Source organism: Schistocerca serialis, chromosome 2 (assembly GCF_023864345.2).
Source record: "Schistocerca serialis cubense isolate TAMUIC-IGC-003099 chromosome 2, iqSchSeri2.2, whole genome shotgun sequence".
In the NCBI taxonomy this organism is placed as follows: Eukaryota; Metazoa; Arthropoda; class Insecta; order Orthoptera; family Acrididae; genus Schistocerca; species Schistocerca serialis.
The window spans coordinates 802,538,463-802,561,104 of NC_064639.1; the positions used below are offsets into that span (position 1 = coordinate 802,538,463).

The 22,642-nt window shown below is 42.7% G+C and overlaps 1 protein-coding gene across 1 annotated transcript in view; it reads left to right on the forward strand.

The window, feature by feature from the left end:
* LOC126458047 (zinc finger CCHC domain-containing protein 24-like) overlaps window positions 1-22,642 on the forward strand; it is a 203,653-nt gene that overhangs the window by 76,403 nt on the left and 104,608 nt on the right. Inside the window, exon 2 of the mRNA XM_050094840.1 lies at window positions 19,915-20,029. Coding sequence (XP_049950797.1) covers window positions 19,915-20,029 — 115 coding nt within the window. The remainder of the gene's footprint in view (window positions 1-19,914; window positions 20,030-22,642) is intronic.

A 22,642-nucleotide genomic window follows, 5' to 3' on the forward strand; every position in this document is an offset into this window, starting at 1 on the left:
ACGGAAGTTGTTGAAATATTTTAACAACATTCCTTTTATTGTAATTAGTGTTTATGAAAGTTTTTTTGACAGTGTTTAATAGACCTCTATATGGGCGCCATTAATTGCACGAAACGCATCAAGACGTAGTCGATTTCTTGCCATGTTCGCTGTAGCATAGCGTTATCAATCATGTCAATGGCATTACGAATCCTTTGCTTCAAGTCAGCAATGTCCCGTATCTGTGTTTGATACACGATATCTTTTACATACCCCATAAAAAAGTCCAAAGGAGTGATATCTGGCGAACGCGGTGGCCAAGGAATTGGCCCATCCCTCCCGATCCATCTGCCTGGAAATGTTTCACTGTGGAACTGACGAACATGCAGTCCCCAATGTGGTGGTGCGCCAGCTTGCTGGAAAATGATATTGGTTGTAAGTCAATCAATTGTGGTGCTACATATTCGGTAAAAAGGTCGAGGTAAACATCTGCAGTAACTGTTGACTCGTTGAAGAAAAATGGGGCAATTATTCGGTTGTACACGATTCCACACCACACCTTCACTTTTGGATTACCCCGGTGAAGCTCCCTAGTCACATGGGGGTGTTCAGATCCCCAGATTCTCACATTGTGTCTGTTTAATGTCCCAGAAACATGAAAAGTTGCCTAGTCACTGAAACAAACTCGCTTGAGGAATGCTTCATCCTCCGAAAGGCGTTCCAGCACGTTGAGTGCAAACTCTGTCCGTGTTGGCTTGTCATTTGGCGCAAGTGTCTGTAACAGTTGCACTTTGTAAGCGTACAATCTTAAGTTCTTGTGGAGGACCTTATGCACACTGAACGTGGTAGTTGCAACTATCTGGCAGCAGTGCGGATGGACTTCGTAGGTGAACGAGTGAAGACGTTTAAAACGCGATCGATGTTTTCCTTGGATGATCTTGGTCTCCCGCTCCTCCCTTTATCCAACACTGTCCCTGTTTCCATAAATTTTTTGTGCCATGCACGGTGGTGGATCTCTTTCCATTCTTCATTCTGAAGTTTCGTTGAGTCTGAATGTCGGATTTTGTCTCAATAAACCAGGACACACATTGTGCCTTCTCTTGAGGAGTTGCCATTTTATAGTGGTTCAGTTCCTTCCATTAACAGAGTATCTGAAACACAAAATTTTATTATATATAAAAACTTTAGTAAACAGTGATTACAATAAAAGAAATTTTGTTAAAATATTTCAACAACTGCCGTTGTAATAAAGTTTTGAAGTTGTAAAGGGACTTTATGGACACCCTGTATATATGCGAGAAACAATTTGTCTGATGGTTTACATACTTTGCTATCAAAGCTGAAACTGACTACAAGAAAGATAAAAAAAACAGCATATTTCACAGCACAGCAAAGCATTTTCTTCCTCGCCGTCGGTTTCAACGTAAAACCTGCACATCATAGTTTAATAACATATATAGTACATCTCCGTCGGAGTATTAATTAGAGAATCGCGTAAAATTTGAAGTAAATCGGTCAACTCTTCGTGATTTTTGGTCACAAAGTTTTTCATTTATACATTACATTTATATATTTATATAATATACGCATTAAAAATGTATAGCCTATGTCCATCCAAATGTTCATTAGAGCATCTGTAAAAATTTGAAGTACATGAATCGGTTGAGAATTTTTTTAGATTATTAGTAACAACATTTCCAGTTTATATATTATTTAAACATTTATATATTATGTATATTAAAAGATATATAGCCTATGTCCGTCTGGAGAGTATCGTGTAAAAATTTGAAGTAAGTCGGTCACGAAACTTTTTGAGGTTTCTGGTAACAATGTTTCCCGTTTATATATTACGTATGTATTTCTATACTATATAAATGATGAAATATGTATGTAGCATATGATCGTCCGAATGCTCATTAGAGTATCATTTAAAAAATTGATGTAAATTGGTCAAGAACTTATCGAGATATTTTTGACAACACTTCCCGATTATGTACTATGTATATGTATACACTAAATCTAGAAAAAATACTTAGCCTGTATCAGCCCGAATGTTCATTAGAGTACCGTGCAAAAATGCAAAAATCTGCAGTAAATTTGTAAAGTACTTTTCGGCAGCTTTGGTAACAACGTTAAACAACGACTTGTCTTTGTAATAGTAGTACAGATAGAGTGTAGAGGCCACTTCGTAACGTTTTTCTCCTACATATTTAACTGATGACATTGACGTCAGCAGCATGTTAGTAACGCGTCCGCAGCTTCTAGTCCAGTGGCTAGCGTCGCTACCTATGAATCACGGGGTCCGGGGTTCAATTCCCGTCCGTGTCGGGGATTTTCTACGCGCTGGGACTGGGTGTTTGTGTTTTCCTCACCTTCGCATCATCATTCGTGTAGTGGCCGGCCCGGAAATGGAAAGACTGAAACCTGTACCGGCGCTGATGGCCACGACGTTGAGCGCCCCACAAACCAACATCTTCATGTCAGTAATGCAGCAACATTTTTTTTCTTTAGTGATGATCATTCTGTTGCATTTGTACATCTTTAAGACAAACTTTCATTCAAACCGATAATATACGAAAGATTTTCTGAATTTCCTTACATCTACTCAATAAAGAAAATTTCAAATACGCTCGCAAAACCGTCGGTTACTATGGCCAACAATTAATTGTGACTCGTGAGAAAATTTTTTCCTCCCAATGCTAGTCCACCCGATATATACAGGCCCAACGGTGCCTTCACCAAGACAAATAGAAAAGTTTGGGTCAATATTTCATGTACTGCTCTTGTTAAAAGATCTGTTGAAACTGAGTAGTTCTCTGTCTTCCATTTCAAAGGGATATGAGCGTGAAGAAATGATGATCTCCGCATTTAGGTGTATTTGGATATCCCTTCTCAATATTCTATTCCCGTCTTTGGTTTACACGTAAATTAGCAGAAGTGAAGCTATACTCCAGTGCCATTGACTGACTCACGTTGACTGATAATATTATGTCAATCGTTCTCTATGTGCAGATTCTATAAGTCATGTTGCTGAACATTATACAACGTTTACTAGTGTCCAAGTGAACTTCATCTGCAAAAATTGTCGTCTAAGATAGTTATGATACCTCTTGCTAATCAGCCACGTTGCCAATGGTTCGCGGTTTAATGACTTACAGTTGTAAGGTGACTTTATCCTTGAAGACCTCAGATGTCATCTCATATTTTTATGAATGCGCAGATGATTATAATTAAAATTCTTTGTACGAGTATGTTAATGAATGCTGCCCAGAATTCGGCGCCCCTTTGCTGTAGCAGTTATGAAACTTAACGTAAAGCAAAGGAATTATACAGAAGAACAGTATCGAGTGAAAGGCGAATGTATTGTTGCTGTCATCCCCTGTGTACTATTCACGCAATCACAACGTGCGACACCAGTAGACGCATCTGGCCGAAGGGTCGCTAATTCAGAGTGAGTAGACAGTACAGTGAAGGGAGCGGCGACTGATGATATGAGAGTGCATGCAGGGTGTTGAGAAACTTAATGTTTAGGATAGGATATCGAGGATGCAGGGAAGAAGCGAGTATTAGAAGTAAAATAATGAAACAACTTCAGGAGTGATGTCAGGATTCGATAAAAGTGACTAACATGATTAATCAAGTTTGTGGTTAGCACTAGTTTCGTATATTAACAGTTGGTGCCGAAAAGGAAAGCGAACAATAATAACTACTTACAACTCAAAACGACTAGTTGTGGGTTTCTACTTTATTTTAATCATCTTCCCACTAAACGTCACAATGAAGGGAGTGACACATTCAAATAGGGTGCGTGCGCCGCCATGTTGCAGGTAAAACAGAGAAAATTATTGGCATGTTCCGGAAATCATCTCTTGAAGGAGACGGATCACGACACTTTTTAAGACAAAGCCAACCGGATTGAGTGCTCAAGAATAAATACTGCATGTCGCAGATTCTTTCACTAACATTTCATTTTGCAGATAGATTAGATCATACAAAAATAAAACTTTTGAACAAATAAAAGCAACAACAAAAATATATTTATAAGGCACAAACATTTATAGACAGCTTTTAAACTAGAGAATGAACATTCAAAAGCGATGCGATCAATGAACTATACACAAATTGTAGCAAGAACTTCACATTGCAGATCTGCGATCGTATTATAACATTAAATTTAGGTAGGTGATCTTCCCGATAGTAGAAATCATGTACGAGCGACGACCACAGTATGTGGCGCTAGCAGAGATCCTTATTCATATTCGTAATCGGAAACCGCCAGGAGAGGTTATTTTAATTGTGAGTTATAAGTTTTTAATTTTATCATAACAGAGGTATCCACAGAACCTTGCATTTCACAACGAATTTTACAAAGAACATAACAATCCTGTCTGCATATATGTACATCAAAGATGTTTGTAACTTGAATAGGTCTCTGGAACTATATAAGTACATTTGATTAAAATACCTACGTCTGGGTTTCAGGCAGGATTCCCTGTTTCGTTAGAAGCTGAGGTGGTATTCCAATGCTGTTGGAGAGTCTCTGCAATACTGTTCGAGATCAGAGTGACCAGCAAGTGGGTTGAGACAGGAATGGGAATTTGGACTGTGGAGGGAGGAGTGCTACGGTTGCCTGTGCAATTGTACAAAGCCACTGTGCCAGGGGGCCTTGTGGCTAGAGCATCAGCATAGTGAGTACGAGACCTGGGTTCGAGTCCTGGCCTTGGTAAGAATTTTCATTCGTCGGTTCAGCCTGCATATGTACATCAATCGTAGTTGTCCTGACTATGGTAACCAATTCTGTCGATGTCCGACAGTGCACTTCACGGTGCCTAGAGTCTATCGATTTTATATGATACGAACTATCAGCCCTATTGCTGCCTTAGAGAGAGTAAAGCCTGTTGTTGTTCCTGTTATAAAGAACAACATGTTAACTCTTGTTACAACATTCTTTCACTCGTAGCTCTAAGTATGAAAAATACCGTCCAGATCTGACGCGCACTGAGGGGCGCCTGTCTAATTAAACACCCTGCTGTACACACCCCCGAAGCCTCAAGCTAAATACGGGCATTTTGAAACAGCTTCCATAATTATAGTGCGAGGAATATGCAAGGTGCTAAACAATTGACTGTTGTACACAGCAATCTAGCCAGATCGATCGTAATGCAAGTTAAAGCAATAGAAAGCAAAACTAGACAGTGAGAGGTTATTTTACAGCATTTTTGTCGCCGAGTAGTTGCGTTGAGCGGTTCTGTTTCAGTCTCTCCCAACGAGAACATGATCCCTATATGTATTACGCCGGCCGGAGTGGCCGAGCGGTTCTAGGCGCTACAGTCTGGAACCGCGCGACCGCTACGGTCGCAGGTTCGAATCCTGCCTCGGGCATGGATGTATGTGATGTCCTTAGGTTAGTTAGGTTTAAGTAGTTCAAGTTCTAGGGGACTGATGACCTCAGATGTTAAGTCCCATAGTGCTCAGAGCCATTTGAACCATTTTTTATATAGTAATTGTAAATACGCAACGTGCTCACATAGAATTGCACGTTTTTTGTAAAAATAGACCATGGCTGAAATTAGGATGGAAACGGAAAGGAGATCCACGGATCATAACGTGAAGCTTGATAATACTTTACGATTGGCTGTTGCAGTTCTTCAGTCTTATCAGTGGGAGTGCTGTACACCTCACTTTTAAGATTACCCGAGACAGGAAAACCCGGAGCACTGAGTGCCTCTCGTCCTAGCCACGTTGGATCATACCACCATATTAGATATCGCCTTACATAAGCAGCAAAATATACCTGTGTCGTATCATGAATGTACCATCTTGCTCAACCATGGGACGTAAGTGAAATTTAAGGGCAGTTAGATGGAGACGTTATCGAAAAGTTTAAATTTTCTGTATGTTTTTACCAACTAAACCTACATTTCACACGGAAGTCAGTGGCGGCTTGTAACCAGACATCCGCAATTACTCATAAACGGTCCGCTTGCGAACTACTGGAACGCTTTTGTTCCCATTTGCGTTTACTTTCCAATCGTCTCGGTTTTCGCTATTAACTACGATACACTCTCTACCGATTAATCTGCCAATTCTAAAATGAATCCTTCAGTCTGCAGAGGAATGTGCGCTATTTTGAAAGTTCCTGGCGGAATGAAACAATTGTAATCAGGCACGAATATTCAAAACAGCAGACAGTCCGTTTGGAAGAGGTACGACCATCGATAGTGGTGTCACTTAGCGAATCGTGCCCCTTACACATAGCTGGTTTTCTGGAAGTTTCGGAACTAAGTGCGTCTATTTCGTCAGGGACATTGTCGTTCTGCTGTGTTCAACAATGCTACTCACGTCGCAAATGCGACGTTCAGGTTTCGTGTGCAGTGAACACTTGTCGAGAGCAGAAGTGACGAATTATGTGTTTGTGCAAGGATTATATCCGTTCATAGTGTAACAGTGAGTAACGAATCGGTTTATTCGCAGAAGGTTCGCACAGTTACTGATGAAGTCAGTAGACGAAACTTATCTTTGTTCTTAGTCGATAGCTTTCGTTGGCAGAACATATTAACATAATTCTCATTTATTCTTCATTCTCGGTAGCACATTGAAAGTGTGAAAACGTACAACTGAGACTAAAGAATAAATGAGAATTATTTTAAATGTCAATACAGTTGCTGAGTCTCTCGGGAAGAAAATGTCGACAATAATGAACATATTATTCTTTGAACTTTACAAAAAAGCTACTGTGAACAGTTCTAACGTGAAAAATTAATTCAGAAAAGCAATTCAACAATGGCAAACTTCATTATGTAAGTGGAGCACATTTAACTGTCAATACGACTATGTTTGGTTGTAGGCGTTGTTAAGAAGTGTGTTACTTGCACAAAGTCAACAGAAGTAAAACAGCCTGTGCTGTTATTCTCTAAAAGCAACATTTTTCCACCTAGAATTTTAAGCAACTTAAATATTTATAGAGACACGTATTCAAATTTACAGTATTTTCCAACGAAGCTTGTCCCATCTGTTAACTATCCTCCACCCATCTCCGATCGCTGAAAATCATAATTTTATACAAGGAGTCCAATGAAACGTATATAATCCGAAAAGTACTTTGACGCAGACGTGCATAAATTAGAAGACTTGCTGCTGGGATCGTTAGAGATTGGTAAAGACCATATGAAAGTGTAAGAGATATGCTCGCGGAAATTAAATGGAAATCTATGGAAGAGAAACTACACAGTTCTCGCCATTCACTGTTGTGTAAATTAAGAGAACGTGCATTCGAAGAAGAAAATGAGAAAAGACGTGAGAACAGAGCGTGTACAGAAGTATTTAGACATTCATTTTGCTCTCCCTTAAAACGCAAGTGGAACTTGTTAGGGGACTGACCAATCTCTGAAAAAAGAACCCTGAATGAAATTCTATTCTATTCGATAGAATTTGAAAGATGTCATGTGACATCTGCACAGAACCACTGACGTTAAAAGACGAAGAAACAGATTGAAAGAACGAGGACAAAAAAGTAAAAAGGTTTGTACACTGATCGAAAGAGGTAAGATTCCGGGTTCGACCGTGTGTGGCACAAAATTTTAATCTAGCTAGAAGTTTCAACTCTGCTAACCGTTTTGACCACTGTGGATAGAGACACGTGGTGGGGGAATATTGTGAGCGTGATCTGTTGGACAGTGTATTGCTGGTCGAAACGTCGGCGAGCCACCGAGAGGGAAAGGGGGAAGAGGAGTAGACGGGGAGGGCGTTTTCAATGAAGATGGCGGATTGGGGCAGAACATTTGTGTTGTCACCAGAGCATCGCATCAGCGAGTGTAGTATTTAGGTGGCAGGAGCGGCCGGTCAGAACGGCGGAGGGGGGATTCCTGGACAGGAGGCGCGGAAAGTTTTGGGGGCGCGGCAAGGCTATTAACACAGTGCCCGATCGAGAAATGGAAAGCGTGCGTGTCGGGGATCGCGAAGCGGCGCGGCTGTGCGCTGCGGCGGTGGAAATAGCGCTGGACGGCGGCCAGCGCGCCGCGCGGCTACCCAGGTGCCCGCCCGGCGTAAAAATACGGGGCCGAGCGCCGGACCGCCCGCTCCGGCCGCACTCGCTGCTGTACGCATCTTAGCACCTGCCGAGCTGCGCCACGCAGCGGCCTCCTCGCTTTCTGCGACTGCCGCAACGTGACCGTCGCTTTCTTAAGCCGGTATTACACGACTATCCGCTGCGAACGGCACTGGTCTATCGCGACAGCCATCTAGAGGTAGAACGGATGAAACTACGAAAATTAGCAAAGACATTATCTGCACGCAGGAATAGAGAGAAGTTCTAAACTGCAGTCAATCCGCGCATGCGCAGTAGGCAGCGATAACTCGCGCATGCGCAGAAGGCTGTACCACGGTGCTTTCTACTTGTTGTTTGGTTATTGTTAGGCTTCTATTGGCTAATTTCAGACGTTCGTGATGGTGATTTTTCGCGTTGGGGGTCTTCTGCATTTTTTTTTTCAGTAAACTGGTTTCACAAATGCAGAAAAGAAACTTTTTTTTGCAGTAGACTCTTATATACTAGCTGTTTGTGAAGGGACTTTTTCTATTGATAGCTTCGTATTCTAGAAATGAAATGGAGCAGAGAGGAATTAAGCGTCTGAAATCAGGCATACAGCGAGGAAAGGTGTATGTATGACCCAATGTATCATAATAAGGTAGTCGTAAATCGTTTCTTTCTGAGGAATATGCATATAACGTTATACGGTGATTTTCGATTTGTATCGTAATGCCTTAGTTTACGTAAGTTCAGGTTTGATTTAATTGCACCTCTTGCTTGATTTCAACAAGCCAGAAAACAGAAACTGGCAGTGAAAGGGAGAAAGTCCTTGCAGTTTGCCCCAGTGTGACAGACGAAGACTGCAAAATTCTGAGTATAGCCAAAACTTGGAAAAATAACACAAGGTCACCTAAGTATTGGTAATTTAATGTGTTGCAAATTGCAGTGCATACATCCACAACAGCTTTTCAAATGGTTGGCTGTGCTATTCTGTGGCTAAAAGCCAGACTCTTAAAACATTCTCCATTCGCCAGGAAACGTAATGTTACAACATAACAGGGAGTTCACCGGTATTTTATTAGTGATCTAGGCTGGTATGATCACAAAACATAACCATATAATTCTTACTCTCTAGAAGGTGAGATAGCCTCCCTCATGACTGTGTCACACTTTCTGTTTCCATCTTCTATCATAGACAGCAGCTTCTCGAAACAGGCCATGTCCATCCTAATGAAGTTCCGAAATTCTTGCGGATCTTCGGGCCTCAGTTCTTTCATTAACAGGGAATATATTTCCCTGCCTTCCACCCTTCTTGTCAGCCAGGGTCGAACCCAACAACGCTTGACTTTTTGTTTTCGTCTCCGTTCTGCCCTAATCCCAAGATTTACTGTCACTGCCAGGGCAATAGCTCCAAAAACAAGTGGATCCTCCATGTGTAATATGCTGTATAAATGTAAATTTCGATATACATATAGCTGTGTAATCAAGTGTCGTAATATAAAACTGTTGCGTCTGTAATTCAGAACAGTACTAACCTACATTAGAGAAAAACTATTGCTTAATACATAATGGTAGAAAACAATTTCTTTATAAATAGGAATCTTGAGTTCACAAATAATTTGAACGTGTGACGCTTCAGTATATCGCACAGTCGCCCTTGAGTTGCGCGCGGTAGAACGAACGACTTTACAGGACATCAGCATAAAAGACATATATTTTCTTTTCGCGCGTACAGTCGGCTGCAGCGCATGCGCGCTAGGTATTTCCCGCGTGGATGGAGTAATAGCTCGGAAGTGAACCAGTCTGTAGTTACAGGGATGCACGTTAGGGGCGTTGGTGCATAGGTGTACGGTATAGGCACATCGTGTAATACGGGCTTTACACGTATCCAGGTTAGGAACAGCTCCATAGCTTCTCGCTGAGAGGTGCAGTTCATTAAAGGGGCAACACTAGGCGGATGATATCGCCCGTCAGGAAAAAACAGGCAGGTCGGCAAGGTGGGCCGGCATCCACCAAGTATATACAAGGCGATTCAGCTGCTCCTATCTATGGGTTTTAGGCAACCCTCAACGTCTTCAAAAACCACACGCGAAATTTTCATATCCTTTCGATCGCTTAGTGCAAACTATTAATCCTACAGAAAAAAATGAACAGGACTTTTTATAAGAAATTTAATGTTGTCAAATTTTGCACTAGGATTCGCTTTCTGCAGACCACGAGTTTGGAGTTATTCACGAAAAACGCGTTTGCAGGCCACTTTTGTATTATACTATAAGAACGGAATGGACAGTGTCTTGAAAGGAGGTTATAAGATGAACATCAACAAAAGCAAAACTAGGATAATGGAATGTAATCGAATTAAGTCGGGTGATGCTGAGGGAATTAGATTAGGAAATGAGACAGTTAAAGTAGTAAAGGAGTTTTGCTATTTGGGGAGCAAAAATAACTGATGATGGTCGAAGTAGAGAGGATATGAAATGTCGACTGGCAATGGCAAGGAAAGCCTTTCTGAAAAAGAGAAATTTGTTAACATCGAGTATAGATTTAAGTGTCATGAAGTCGTTTCTGAAAGTATTTGTATGGAGTGTAACCATGTATGGAAGTGAAACGTGGACGATAAATAGTTTGGACAAGAAGAGAATAGAAGCTTTCGAAATGTGGTGCTACAGAAGAATGCTGAAGATTAGATGGGTAGATCACATAACTAATGAGGAGGTACTGAATGGGATTGGGGAGAAGAGGAGTTTGTGGCACAACGTGACTACAAAAAGGGATCGGTTGGTAGGACATGTTCTGAGGCATCAAGGGATCACCAATTTAGTACTGGAGGGCAGAGTGGATGGTAAAAATCGTAGAGGGAGACCAAGAGATGAATACACTAAGCAGATTCAGAAGGATGTAGGCTGCAGTACGTACTGGCAGATGAAGAAGCTTGCACAGGATAGAGTAGTATGGAGAGCTACATCAAACCAGTCTCAGGACTGAAGACCACAACAACAACAAGAAACTACCAGCCTCGATTGCTGTAATGAAACCAACCTTTCCCTAGGTTTTATCCCAAGTAATTGAGCCTTCTTCAGAAGATATACCTGAATCTATAATTTGTCTAATAGGGCATGGTCTAGAAATAAAACTAAAACAGCCTGAATAGGCGTAGTCTCTTAGACAAATTATAGATTCAGATATATCTTCTGAGAATTATTTGGGCTGAAACCTAGTTAAGGTTGGTTTCATTACCACAATCGAGGCTGATAGTTTCTTATATATTAGATTATCACGATTGCTGACTGGGCTGCAATGTTGGAAGTACCACTTTTGTATGTTTTCTTGAATAATTCCATACTACGGCCCCTAGCGAAAACGCATCTGTTATGCGCAACTTTGTACACAACGGTAAGGAGAGATGTCAACTTTCAACATAGGGAATCTCCCCAGGAGCAGAAATGTTAGCGAACAAGTTATCACAGTAAACAGAAGATTTACTTAACATATACACTGAAGAGCCAAAGAAACTGGTACATCTGCCTAATATCGTGTAGGCCCCTCGCGAGCACGCAGAAGTGCCGCAACACCACGTGGCATGTACTCGACTAATGTCTGAAGTGGTGCTGGAGGGAACTGACACCTTGAATCCTGCAGCGCTGTCCATAAATCCATAAGAGTACGAGGGGGTGTAGATCCCTTCTGCACAGCACGTTGCAAGGCATGCAGATCCAGATATGCTCAATAATATTCTTGTCTGGGGAGTTTGGTAGCCAAGTGGGAGTGTTCAGACTCAGAAGAGTGTTCCCGGGGCCGCTCTGTACCAATTCTGGACGTGCTGGATATCGCATTGTCCTGCTGGAATTGTCCAACTCCGGCGGAATGCACAATGGACATGAGTAGATGCAGGTGATCCGACAGGAAGCTTACATACATGTCAGCTATCAGAGTCGTATCTAGACGTATCAGAGGCCCCATATCACTCCAGCTGCACACGCCCCACACCATTAAAGAACTTCCACTAGCCTGAACAGTCCCCTTCTGACATGCAGGTTCTATGGATTTATGAGATTGTCTCCATCCCCGTACACTTCCATCCGCTCGATGCAATTTGAAACGAGTCTCGTTCGACCAGGCAACATGTTTCCAGTCATCAACAGTCCAATGTCGGTGTTGACAGGCCCACGTTAGCAAAAAGCTTTGTGTCGTGCAGTCATCAAGGGTAAACGACTGGTCCTTCGGCATCGAAAGCCCATATCGATGATGTTTCGCTGAGTGGTTCGCACGCTGACAATTGTTGATGGGTCAGCACTGAAACCTGCAACAATTTTCGGAAGGGTTGCACTTCTGTCACGTTTAACGATTCTCTTCAGTCGTCGTTGGTCCCGTTCTTGCTCGATCTTTTACCGGCCGCAGCGATGTCGGAGATTTGATGTTTTACCGGATTCCTGACATTCACGGTACACTCGTGAAATGATTGTACTGGAAAATCCCCACTTCATCGCTACCTCGGAGATGCTGTGTCCCGTCGCTCGTGCGCCGACTATAACACCATGTTCAAATTCACTTAAATCTTGATAACCTGCCATTGTTGCAGCAGTAACCGATCTAACAACAGAGCCAGACACTTGCTGTCTTATATACGCGTTGCCGTCAGCAGCGCCGTGTTCTGCCTGTTTATATATCTCTGTATTGGAATACGCGTGCCTACACCAGTTTCTTAGGGGTATAAGTGCAGATATTATGATCATTGGTAGCTTAATATTTTAACTTGTACTCACTTCAGTGTGTTAGCTGCTTTTTCTCTGCGTCTAACACTCTCCCCGCAAACGCGCCACATAATTTACTATCTCAAGTTTTCTGCACGGTCGTAACTGTAACACTAAGTGGGCTACGCCTGTCGGTATAGACTACCCGTTTTGCGTCCTTGCGTCCACACTTCAGCACCTGACGTGCTATCCAGGAGAAAATAATCATTTATGGCTAGCTCTAGCCATATGTACTTGGAGGTACAAAGGAACCTAAACACATATTATATAATGGGTGACTCGAAAAAGAAGAACAGCTTTCGACTGTTTATTATGGGTAAAGAATAAAAAATAGAAACACATTGCGTCTATATAGAGGAAGGTTCAAATTTTTGACACAGCTTGTTTGCAGCAACATGGTGACTACACCACACTTTATGTGTTGGAATTTGCACGAAGTCAGTCCATAGTCCATACCGCCGATTATTTAGCAAGAAGCAGCCTCTGCACAAGCAGATTTATGACTTGGAAGGAAATTCTTGGAAGTTGGTTGCACGCGCAAAGGGAAGAGCACTAATGAGCCACGCATGTCTGGTAAAAATGTGCGTAGTACTCGAGATGTGTTCACACGGATACGGACTACCATTTCGATCTTTCTCGAGCAACGCGTAGTGCTCAAGTTGAGTGCATAGTATAGTGTCTCTGCGAACACAAAAATCTGAGCCTTCCTCTATCTAGTGACATGCGCTATGTCTTTCCACCTTTCACAGTATACCTGTAATAATCAAGAGAAAACCTGTTATTTCTTTTTGAATGTCTTGAGGAACAAAATGAGGATAGGAACCCGAGACTGTCTTGAGGAACAAAATGAGGATAGGAACCCGGTACGGGAAACATCATTCAACGGCGCTACAGAACTTCGAAGTTACAGGCGCCGGCGCTTCCGTTAGGCCTGTCCTCCGGCGTCAGGCGTAATGTTGTTCACGAACAGACCGTGGACGGGTTGAGACCTGCGGCTTTCTGCACTCAAGTCAGAAATAACAGAACACCTTGACCGACTAGATATAGGACGTTCATATTCACAGAACATGTACATTAGTACGTTCTGTAGAAATGATTATCATTTCAGTCACCTTGGTTCAGCAAGTGCCCTGTTGCCTAGTGGGCACAGGGTCCGCCATGGGCCCTGATGACTTGTTCCCCGTGCAATGACATCGACGCGTATAAGGTGCGGATGGAGTCCTGTGATGTAACCAGCCGTAATGTATTCACCTCTTTCCAGAGTTCATGTGTGGTGGTTGACGTTGGGTCACACAGCATTGCATCCGTCGTTTCACCATATCCCACGCATTTTCCATTGGGGACAACTGGTGATCTGGCGGACTAGGCCAAAGGCTGACGTCCTGTGATACCAAGAAGGCAATTGTTCGTGCAGCAACATGTAATCGTGCGTTGTCTTGCTGAAAAATGGGATCCGGAGTGCAGTGCGTAAAGGGTATGGTTACGGGTCGCAGAATGTCATTCAGGTAGGTCACACTGGTTGCAGTGCCCTGGACACGCGCCAACTGAGATTTGTGGTTGTACCCAATAGCACCCCACACCATATGGCCTTGAGCTGGCGCTGTATGTCTTATGCGAATGCAGTCACTGTGATGCCGCATCTCTTGTCTGCGGTGAACCAGAATGCGGCCATCATTTTCAAACAAACAGAACATGGATTCGTCCGAAAACACTATTTGGTGTCATATCTGTCCCCAGTGACGTCGTTCCATACACCACTGCCGTCTAGCATGTTTCTGCACATTCGTCAAAGGAATGCGGAGAAGTGGACGACAAGCACGTAACCCATGCCGTAATAAACGCCATCGGCCAGTCATTCCCGTTAGTGTACGATGTTTTACAGCGTTCCATTTTGTGCATTTTGTGCCAGAACCGAGCGGGACGGAGATCTGTCCTGCAATGGCATTCGGATGAGGTGTCGATTTTCTCGGGAGGGGGGGGGGGGTGTCTGGGTGGTGCGACCTGACTCATCTCGTCGTCTTCTACGGCCTTCCGTGAACCATTCTCCTCACACCCGTTGCACAGCCGAAACACTTCGTCCTATACGAGCAGCAGTTTTCCGGGTAAGTGAAACACATTCGCTCATGCCAATAATGCGCCCTCTTTAAAACTCACTGTTTCGCGTATACGTCTGCAGGGCATCCTGCACGTCTGCTTACGTCACACTGATCCATTACCTTCGGTTTACAGCGACAACGAGAGTCGCAGGAACATTTTACCAGTAGGTGGTGTTGCACCGCGATATCGATGTTTACCTCGAACCTGCAAGCAAAGTTGTAGACAAATGGTTGACGACAAAAGGAAGTATCGTTTAACTATTTCGCGTGCTTGGATAGCCTAATGGTGAGACGACTTCTTGCGATGACCGTGAAATGCGAGTTCGGGTCCCGGTATGGCACAAATTTTCACTGTCGTCATTCCGTTATACAGCTGATGATTGCCCGTATTCGCAACTGCGTATACGTTTCATGATGAATTAATTGTTTACCTCCTTAATATTATCAATTGCACGCGCCTTTTTTGTTTTAAATCTTACAAGTATTTCCATAGCCATTAAAAACCCAGTTTCATAAATTTACTGGACTGCACGTATGGGGTTAAGAATTTGTATGAGCTAGAACAAGCTGTTTTATACTTTTTAGACAGACTTAAAAATATGGTTGTTAAAAATTCGTTTTTATTTAAATAATTATTCGTTTCTGTCATTGCCACAATATCCATTTCCAGTACTTCCATTTCTTTATTAGTTCTACAACTTTGCTTCCGACGTTTTTTCTTCAGGTTAGAGACATCATTATGAAAAACTCACAAAACAATTACGATTCAAAGTATTGGCCATCGGTGGCCACTACTTTCTCCCCTCTTTCGGGCAGCGTACGAATCCCGCGGAAGAGCCGAGCACCTTTTGAGGAGGTCCATAAATCGAATCTATTATATTCTGAACTTGTTAATGTGACCGGAAGCGCTGGTGAGCCAGGCCGTGTGCTACTGATCAAAAGAGGTGGTAGTCAGAGGAAGCAACGTCTGGATGATATGGCGGCTGTGTAGGACTTCCCATTTGAATGTGCAAAGAATGGTTCAAATGGCTCTGAGCACTATGGGACTTAACTTCTGAGGTCATCAGTCCCCTAGAACTTAGAACTACTGAAACAAAACTAACCTAAGGACATAACACACATTCATGCCCGAGCCAGGATTCGAACCTGCGACCGTAGCGGTCACGCGGTTCCAGACTGTAGCGCCTAAAACCGCTCAGCCACCCCTGCCGGCTGCAAAGTATGTTCCAACGGGTTTTACGACGCGGGGTTGAGAATTCTCATGCTGCGAAATCACCATTTCATATCGATCGTTGTATTGCGACCGTTTGTCTTTCAGTGCTCGGCTGATACGCATCAACTGCTTTCGATAACGATCCTCTGTGACTGTTTCCGTCAGTTTCAGTAGCTTCGAAAACCTTCTCTCTTCCACAGCCATGCTGGTCTCCGACATCAAAATCACCGTTCGAACCATTCTCTGTACGTTCTTTCATTAATAGGTGTCTTACCTTAGGTCTCACCCAGCATTTTATGAGCTTCAGACACACATTTATTCATGTTAAAACAGAAAATTAAAATATACCACAAATTACGGAAATTGGACCTATAAGTTGACGTATTCAATCGAGAATAGCTTTATGATGTAATCAAAAATCGTATTAATGTTTTGATGGCTTTTGTTTTACATTCCTGACCAAGAGAAGTCTACTAGCATCAAACATAGGCCTTAATCTGAAGAAGTAATTTCTGGGAATGTTCGTTTGGAGGACAGCATTGTATGGTAGTGAAACATGGACAGTGGGAAAACCGGAGCAGAAGAGAATCGAAGCATTTGAGATGTGGTGCTGCAGAAAAATGCTGGAAATAAGGTGGACTGATAAGGAACGAGACGTTTCTCACAAGGGAACCTCCCCATCGCACCCCCCTCAGATTTAGTTATAAGTTGGCACAGTGGATAGGCCTTGAAAAACTGAACACAGATCAATCGAGAAAACAGGAAGAAGTTGTGTGGAACTATGAAAAAATAAGGAAAATATGCAAACTGAGTAGTCCATGGGCAAGATAGGCAACATCAAGGAGAGTGTGAGCTCATGCGCGCCGTGGTCCCGTGGTTAGCGTGAGCAGCTGCCGAACGAGAGATCCTTGGTTCAAGTCTTCCCTCGAGTTAAACGTTTACCTTCTTTATTTTCGCAAAGTTATGATCTTCTGATATATTCTATACGACACTGGTGACGGCATGTGCGTCACATGACAGGAATATGTGGTCGACCCACCTAACTTGTACACTTAGCGAATGGGTAAATAGATTCTTCTACCTTGCCCGATTTAGGTTTTCTTGTTTAGGTGTAGCGTCCCCACACTACGGCGCAGTTACCTCGCATCGGACGGACGGATAATAATTGTCTGAACATTAAACTTTTCACTCGAGGGAAGACTTGAACCAAGGACCTCTCGTTCCGCAGCTGCTCACGCTAGTCATGGGACCACGGCGCTCCTGAGCCTATAATATCCTTGATGTTACCTATCATGCGCATGGACTACTCAGTTTGTATATTTTGCTTATTTTTTTCATAGTTCCACACAACTTCTTCCTGTTTTCTCGATTGATCTGTGTTCAGTTTTTCAAGGCCTATCCACTGTGCCAACTTAGAACTAAATCTGAGGGGGGTGCGATGGGGAGGTTCCCTTGTCAGCAGAATCGGCGAGGAAAGGAATATATGGAAAACACTGACAAGGAGAAGGGACAGGATGATATCGACATCTGTTAAGACATCAGGTAAAAATTTGCATGGTACTAGAGGGAAGCTGTATAGGGTAAAAACTATAGAGGAAGACAAAGATTGGAAAACATCCAACAAATAATTGAGGACTTAGGTTGCAACGTAGGTTGCAAGTGCTACCCTGAGATGAAGAGGTTGCCACAAGAGAGGGATTCGTGTCGCGCCGCATCAAACCAGTCAGAATACTTTAAAAAAATCTTTACACACGCCTAAACGTATTGCGTGACACTTAGTACCTTCTACCTCCACCAGCCCTTGCCACTATTGCCAGCTACTGCAAAACGGCGGAAGCAAATTTGTACACATAATAAATATATTGTCAATTTTATCTGCCAACTCCTCACATTCCATATTCTACGAATCAGAGTCCTTGATCTTACCCGCTGTCTCGGTCTTTTGATCAGTACGGCATTTTTATTTTATTTTCGAAATTTCGCGTAAGTTAAAATACAAATATGGCATTAAACATAAGATATACAGCTTAATCAGCACTCCACAAGCGACAGCAGCCCACCAAAATGCCAGAAACCGAAGTTGACGTCGTCCATGATACACAGTAACATGTCATGTCATGACTGTCAGACCAGTAAACACAGATGTTAAGAAACATTCCTCTGTTACATCTAAAATTTATGTTTTGTTGGTACAAAACAGGTTTCGTGGGCTAAAGCTATATATACAGCTTATGACGTATCAAAACTGTAATGATCTAGAATCTGTTAACGCAGTTAATGGAACCATATTAGAAACGAAAACTTTTCTTTCTCGTAGTGGATCAGAGACAGATCTTATAGCAAAATGGTTCAAATGGCTCTGAGCACTATGGGACTTAACTTCTGAGGTCATCAGTCCCCTAGAACTTAGAACTACTTAAACCTAACTAACCTAAGGACATCACACACATCCATGCCCGAGTCAGGATTCAAACCTACGACCGTAGCGGTCGCGCGGTTCCAGATTGTAGCACCTGGAACCGCTCGGCCACTCCGGCCAGCGATCCTATAACACTCAGACCAACTGGTCACCATATTTGGATGCAGTATCCGAAAATATAGGCAGATGTATGAGACCTAAAACCATAATTCCAGTGTACTTTACTTCTTCGGATCAAGCCGTAAACACAGGCGTAAAGAAAAAACTGTTAAATAAATATAATGAAGCGGGCGTGTACTGCCTTACATGGAAAACGATTACCCTCCCGTAGGGCAAACTCATATGTCATTTTGAATAAGACTGCAGTAACATCTTAACTTAAATAATTCCTGATCGGCAATAACAGCGCCCTTGCACAAAACGGGGCGCAGCGTCACGAGCCCTTTAGAAAATTTAAAAATACTTAATAAAAAAATACATATTTTGAATATATTAGAGCAAGTAGAAAATTTTAGACACAAAAAGAACATACACAGTTCTCGTTGAATAATGAGTTGGAATTAAAGAACCTTAGCATTGGCTAACTTGGATTGTTTATACGATTAGGTAAAAGTATGTAAAAAAATTCAGTATTATTATGGTTCGTAAAGGGAGCGACCCAGCACCGCTGGTCATGAGTACATGACGTCACACAGTCCACAAGGTAGTCTTCATTCCGCCAGCCTGATAATCCGTCTTAGTCGCTTAAGAGAGACGCTTTTATCCTCGCCAACACTGGGTCGCCCTGCCGTCACACCGGAAAGAAAGTGGCAGCTTTTACCATCCCACACAGTAATTTCCATTTTGCCCTGACTAATCACGTTAGTAGTGGCTGTTTTTTATTGCAAATCCGGCTTTTTTTAAAAAATCAGCACCCTCTCACCATAATTTTGTTAAATGCTGGCAAGTTTTAAAACAAGGGTCTGTAACTACACGATCCACCCACGAGCAATTTTTACGAAATTTATGGATCACGTTTTTGTCACTCTTCATTCGCCGGTACAAAGTAGACAATATTGACTGAATAATCTTGACTAGGAGCGATGGGTACATCTAAGACCTTTTAACACTGTAAGTATATTTTTCACATCACCTTTATTAATTTCAGTGTCCACAAAGATGAGGCACTGCATATTACTCTTTATCGTGTAGGTAGCGCCTGATAACGTTGCTTTAGGCCGCGGAACTGGTTGTGTATCAGTAAAACAAAAATTTTACCAGCTGCCAGCGGAATTATTCCTACTATCATGCATTTCAACAGCTGCGGATGCCCAGAAAGCAAAGTACTTTGCAGTAATTGCTGAAATGCGACTGCTTCCTTAACGCTGAGCGAGAAGTCGTCAGCGAGGCGCCTCTGCAGCCCAGCAGTAATGCGTGTTGCGGTGTTGCAGGGGAAGCCATGGACGGCGCTGCCGGCGGCGACCGCGGGCGCGGGTTTCGGCCTGGGTCTGGCCGCGCTGCCCGTGCCGCCCCCGCCGCCCCCAGCGCCAGGCCCGGACCCCACTCGTGAGTACCCAGCTGTCTGCCTACGCTACCGTAGTTTATTAAGTGTTCACTATAAGAAGATTCCCGGCGCGGTGGCTGACGGGAGTAGCAGTTTCGAGAGGTGTGTAAGTTCAGACAGATATTCATTCATTTCCGATCGCTAGCGGATCAGATAGTGAAGGGGGACGAAAATTTAATAGTTATTGGTGACTGGAATTCGGTAGTAGGAAAAGGGAGAGAAGGAAACGTAGTAGGTGAATATGGATTGGGGCTAAGAAATGAAAGATCGAATTTTGCACAGAGCATAACTTAATCATAGCTAACACTTGGTTCAAGAATAATAAAAGAAGGTTGTATACATGGAAGAAGCCTGGAGATAGTGACAGGTTTCAGACAGATTATATAATGGTAAGACAGAGATCTAGGAACCAGGTTTTAAATTGTAAGACATTTCCAGGGGCAGATGTGGACTCTGACCACAATCTATTGGTTATGAACTGTAGATTAAAACTGACGAAACTGCAAAAAGGTGGGAATTTAAGGAGATCGAATCTGGATAAACTGAAAGAACCAGAGGTTGTACAAAGTTTCAGGGGGAGCATTAGGGAACAATTGACAGAAATGGGGGAAAGAAATACAGTAGAAGAAGAATGGGTAGCTTTGAGGGATGAAGTAGTGAAGGCAGCAGAGGATCAAGTAGGTAAAAAGAAGAGGTCTACTAGAAATCCTTGGGTAACAGAAGAAATATTGAATTTAATTAATAAAAGAAGAAAATTTAAAACAGTAAATGAAGCAGGCAAAAAGGAATACAAACGTCTCAAAAATGAGATCGATAGGAAGTGCAGAATGGCTAAGCAGGCATGGCTAGAGGACAAATTTAAGGATGTAGAGGCTTATCTCACGAGCGGTAAGATAGATACTGCCCACAGGAAAATTAGAGAGACCTTTGGAGAAAAGAGAACCCCTTGCATGAATGTCAAGAGCTCAGATGGAAACCCAGTTCTAAGCAGAGAAGGGAAAGCATAAAGGTGGAAGGAGTATATAGAGGGTCTATACAAGGGCGATGTACTTGAGGACAATATTATGGAAATGGAAGAGGATGTAGATGAAGATGAAATGGGAGATATGATACTGCGTGAAGAGTTTGACAGACAACTAAAAGACCTGAGTCGAAACAAGGCCCCGGGAGTAGACAACATTCCGTTAGACCTACTGACAGCCTTGGGAGAGCCAGTCCTGACAAAACTCTACCATCTGGTGAGCAAGATATATGAGTCAGGCCAAATACCCTCAGACTTCAAGAAGAATATAATAACTCCAATCCCAAAGAAAGCAGGTGTTGACATATGTGAAAATTACCGAACTATCAGTTTAATAAGTCACAGCTGCAAAATACTAACGCGAATTCTTTACAGACGAAGGGAAAAACTGATTGAAGCCGACCTCGGGGAAGATCAGTTTGGATTCCGTAGAAATGTTGGAACACGTGAGGCAATACTGACCCTACGGATTATCTTAGAAGAAAGATTAAGAAAAGGCAAACCTACGTTTCTAGCATTTGTAGACTTAGAGAAAGCTTTTGGCAATGTTGACTCGAACACTCTCTTTCAAATTCTGAAGGTGGCAGGGGTAAAATACAGGTAGCGGAAGGCTACTTTCAATATGTACAAAAACCAGATGGCAGTTATGAGTCGAGGGACGTGAAAAGGAAGCAGCGGTTGGGAAGGGAGTGAGACAGGGTTGTTGCATCTCCCCGCTGCTATTCAATCTGTGTATTGAGCAAGCAGTAAAGGAAACAAAAGAAAAGTTCGGAGTAGGTATTAAAATCCATGGAGAAGAAATAAAAACTTTGAGGTTCACCGATGACATTGTAATTCTGCCAGAAACAGCAAAGGACTTGGAAGAGCAGTTGAACGGAATGGACAGTGTCTTGAAAGGAGGGTATAAGATGAACATCAACAAAAGCAAAACAAGGATAATGGAATGTAGTCGAATTAAGTCGGGTTATGCTGAGGGAATTAGATTAGGAAAAGAGACACTTAAGGAAGTAAAGGAGTTTTGCTATTTGGGGAGCAAAATAACTGATGATGGTCGAAGTAGAGAGGATATAAAATATAGACTGGCAATTGGAAGGAAAGCGTTTCTGAAGAAAAGAAATTTGTTAACATCGAGTATAGCTTGTAGTGTCAGGAAGTTGTTTCTGAAACTACCGGGTGATCAAAAAGTCAGTACAAATTTGAAAACTTAATAAACCACGAAACAATGAAGATAGAGAGGTAAAAATTGACACACATGTTTGGAATGACATGGAGTTTTATTAGAACCGAAAAAAAACAAAGTATTGCTAGGCGCGTGAAAGTTCTCTTGCGCGCGTCGTTTGGTGATGATAGTGTGCTCAGCCGCCACTTTCGTCATGCTTGGCCTCCCAGGTCCCCAGACCTCAGTCCGTGCGATTATTGGCTTTGGGGTTACCTGTAGTCGCAAGTGTATTGTGATCGACCGACACCTCTAGGGATGCTGAAAGACAACATTCGACGCCAGTGCCTCACCATAACTCGGGACATGCTTTACAGTGCTGTTCACAACACTACAGCTATTGTTGAGGAATGATGGTGGACATATTGAACATTTCCT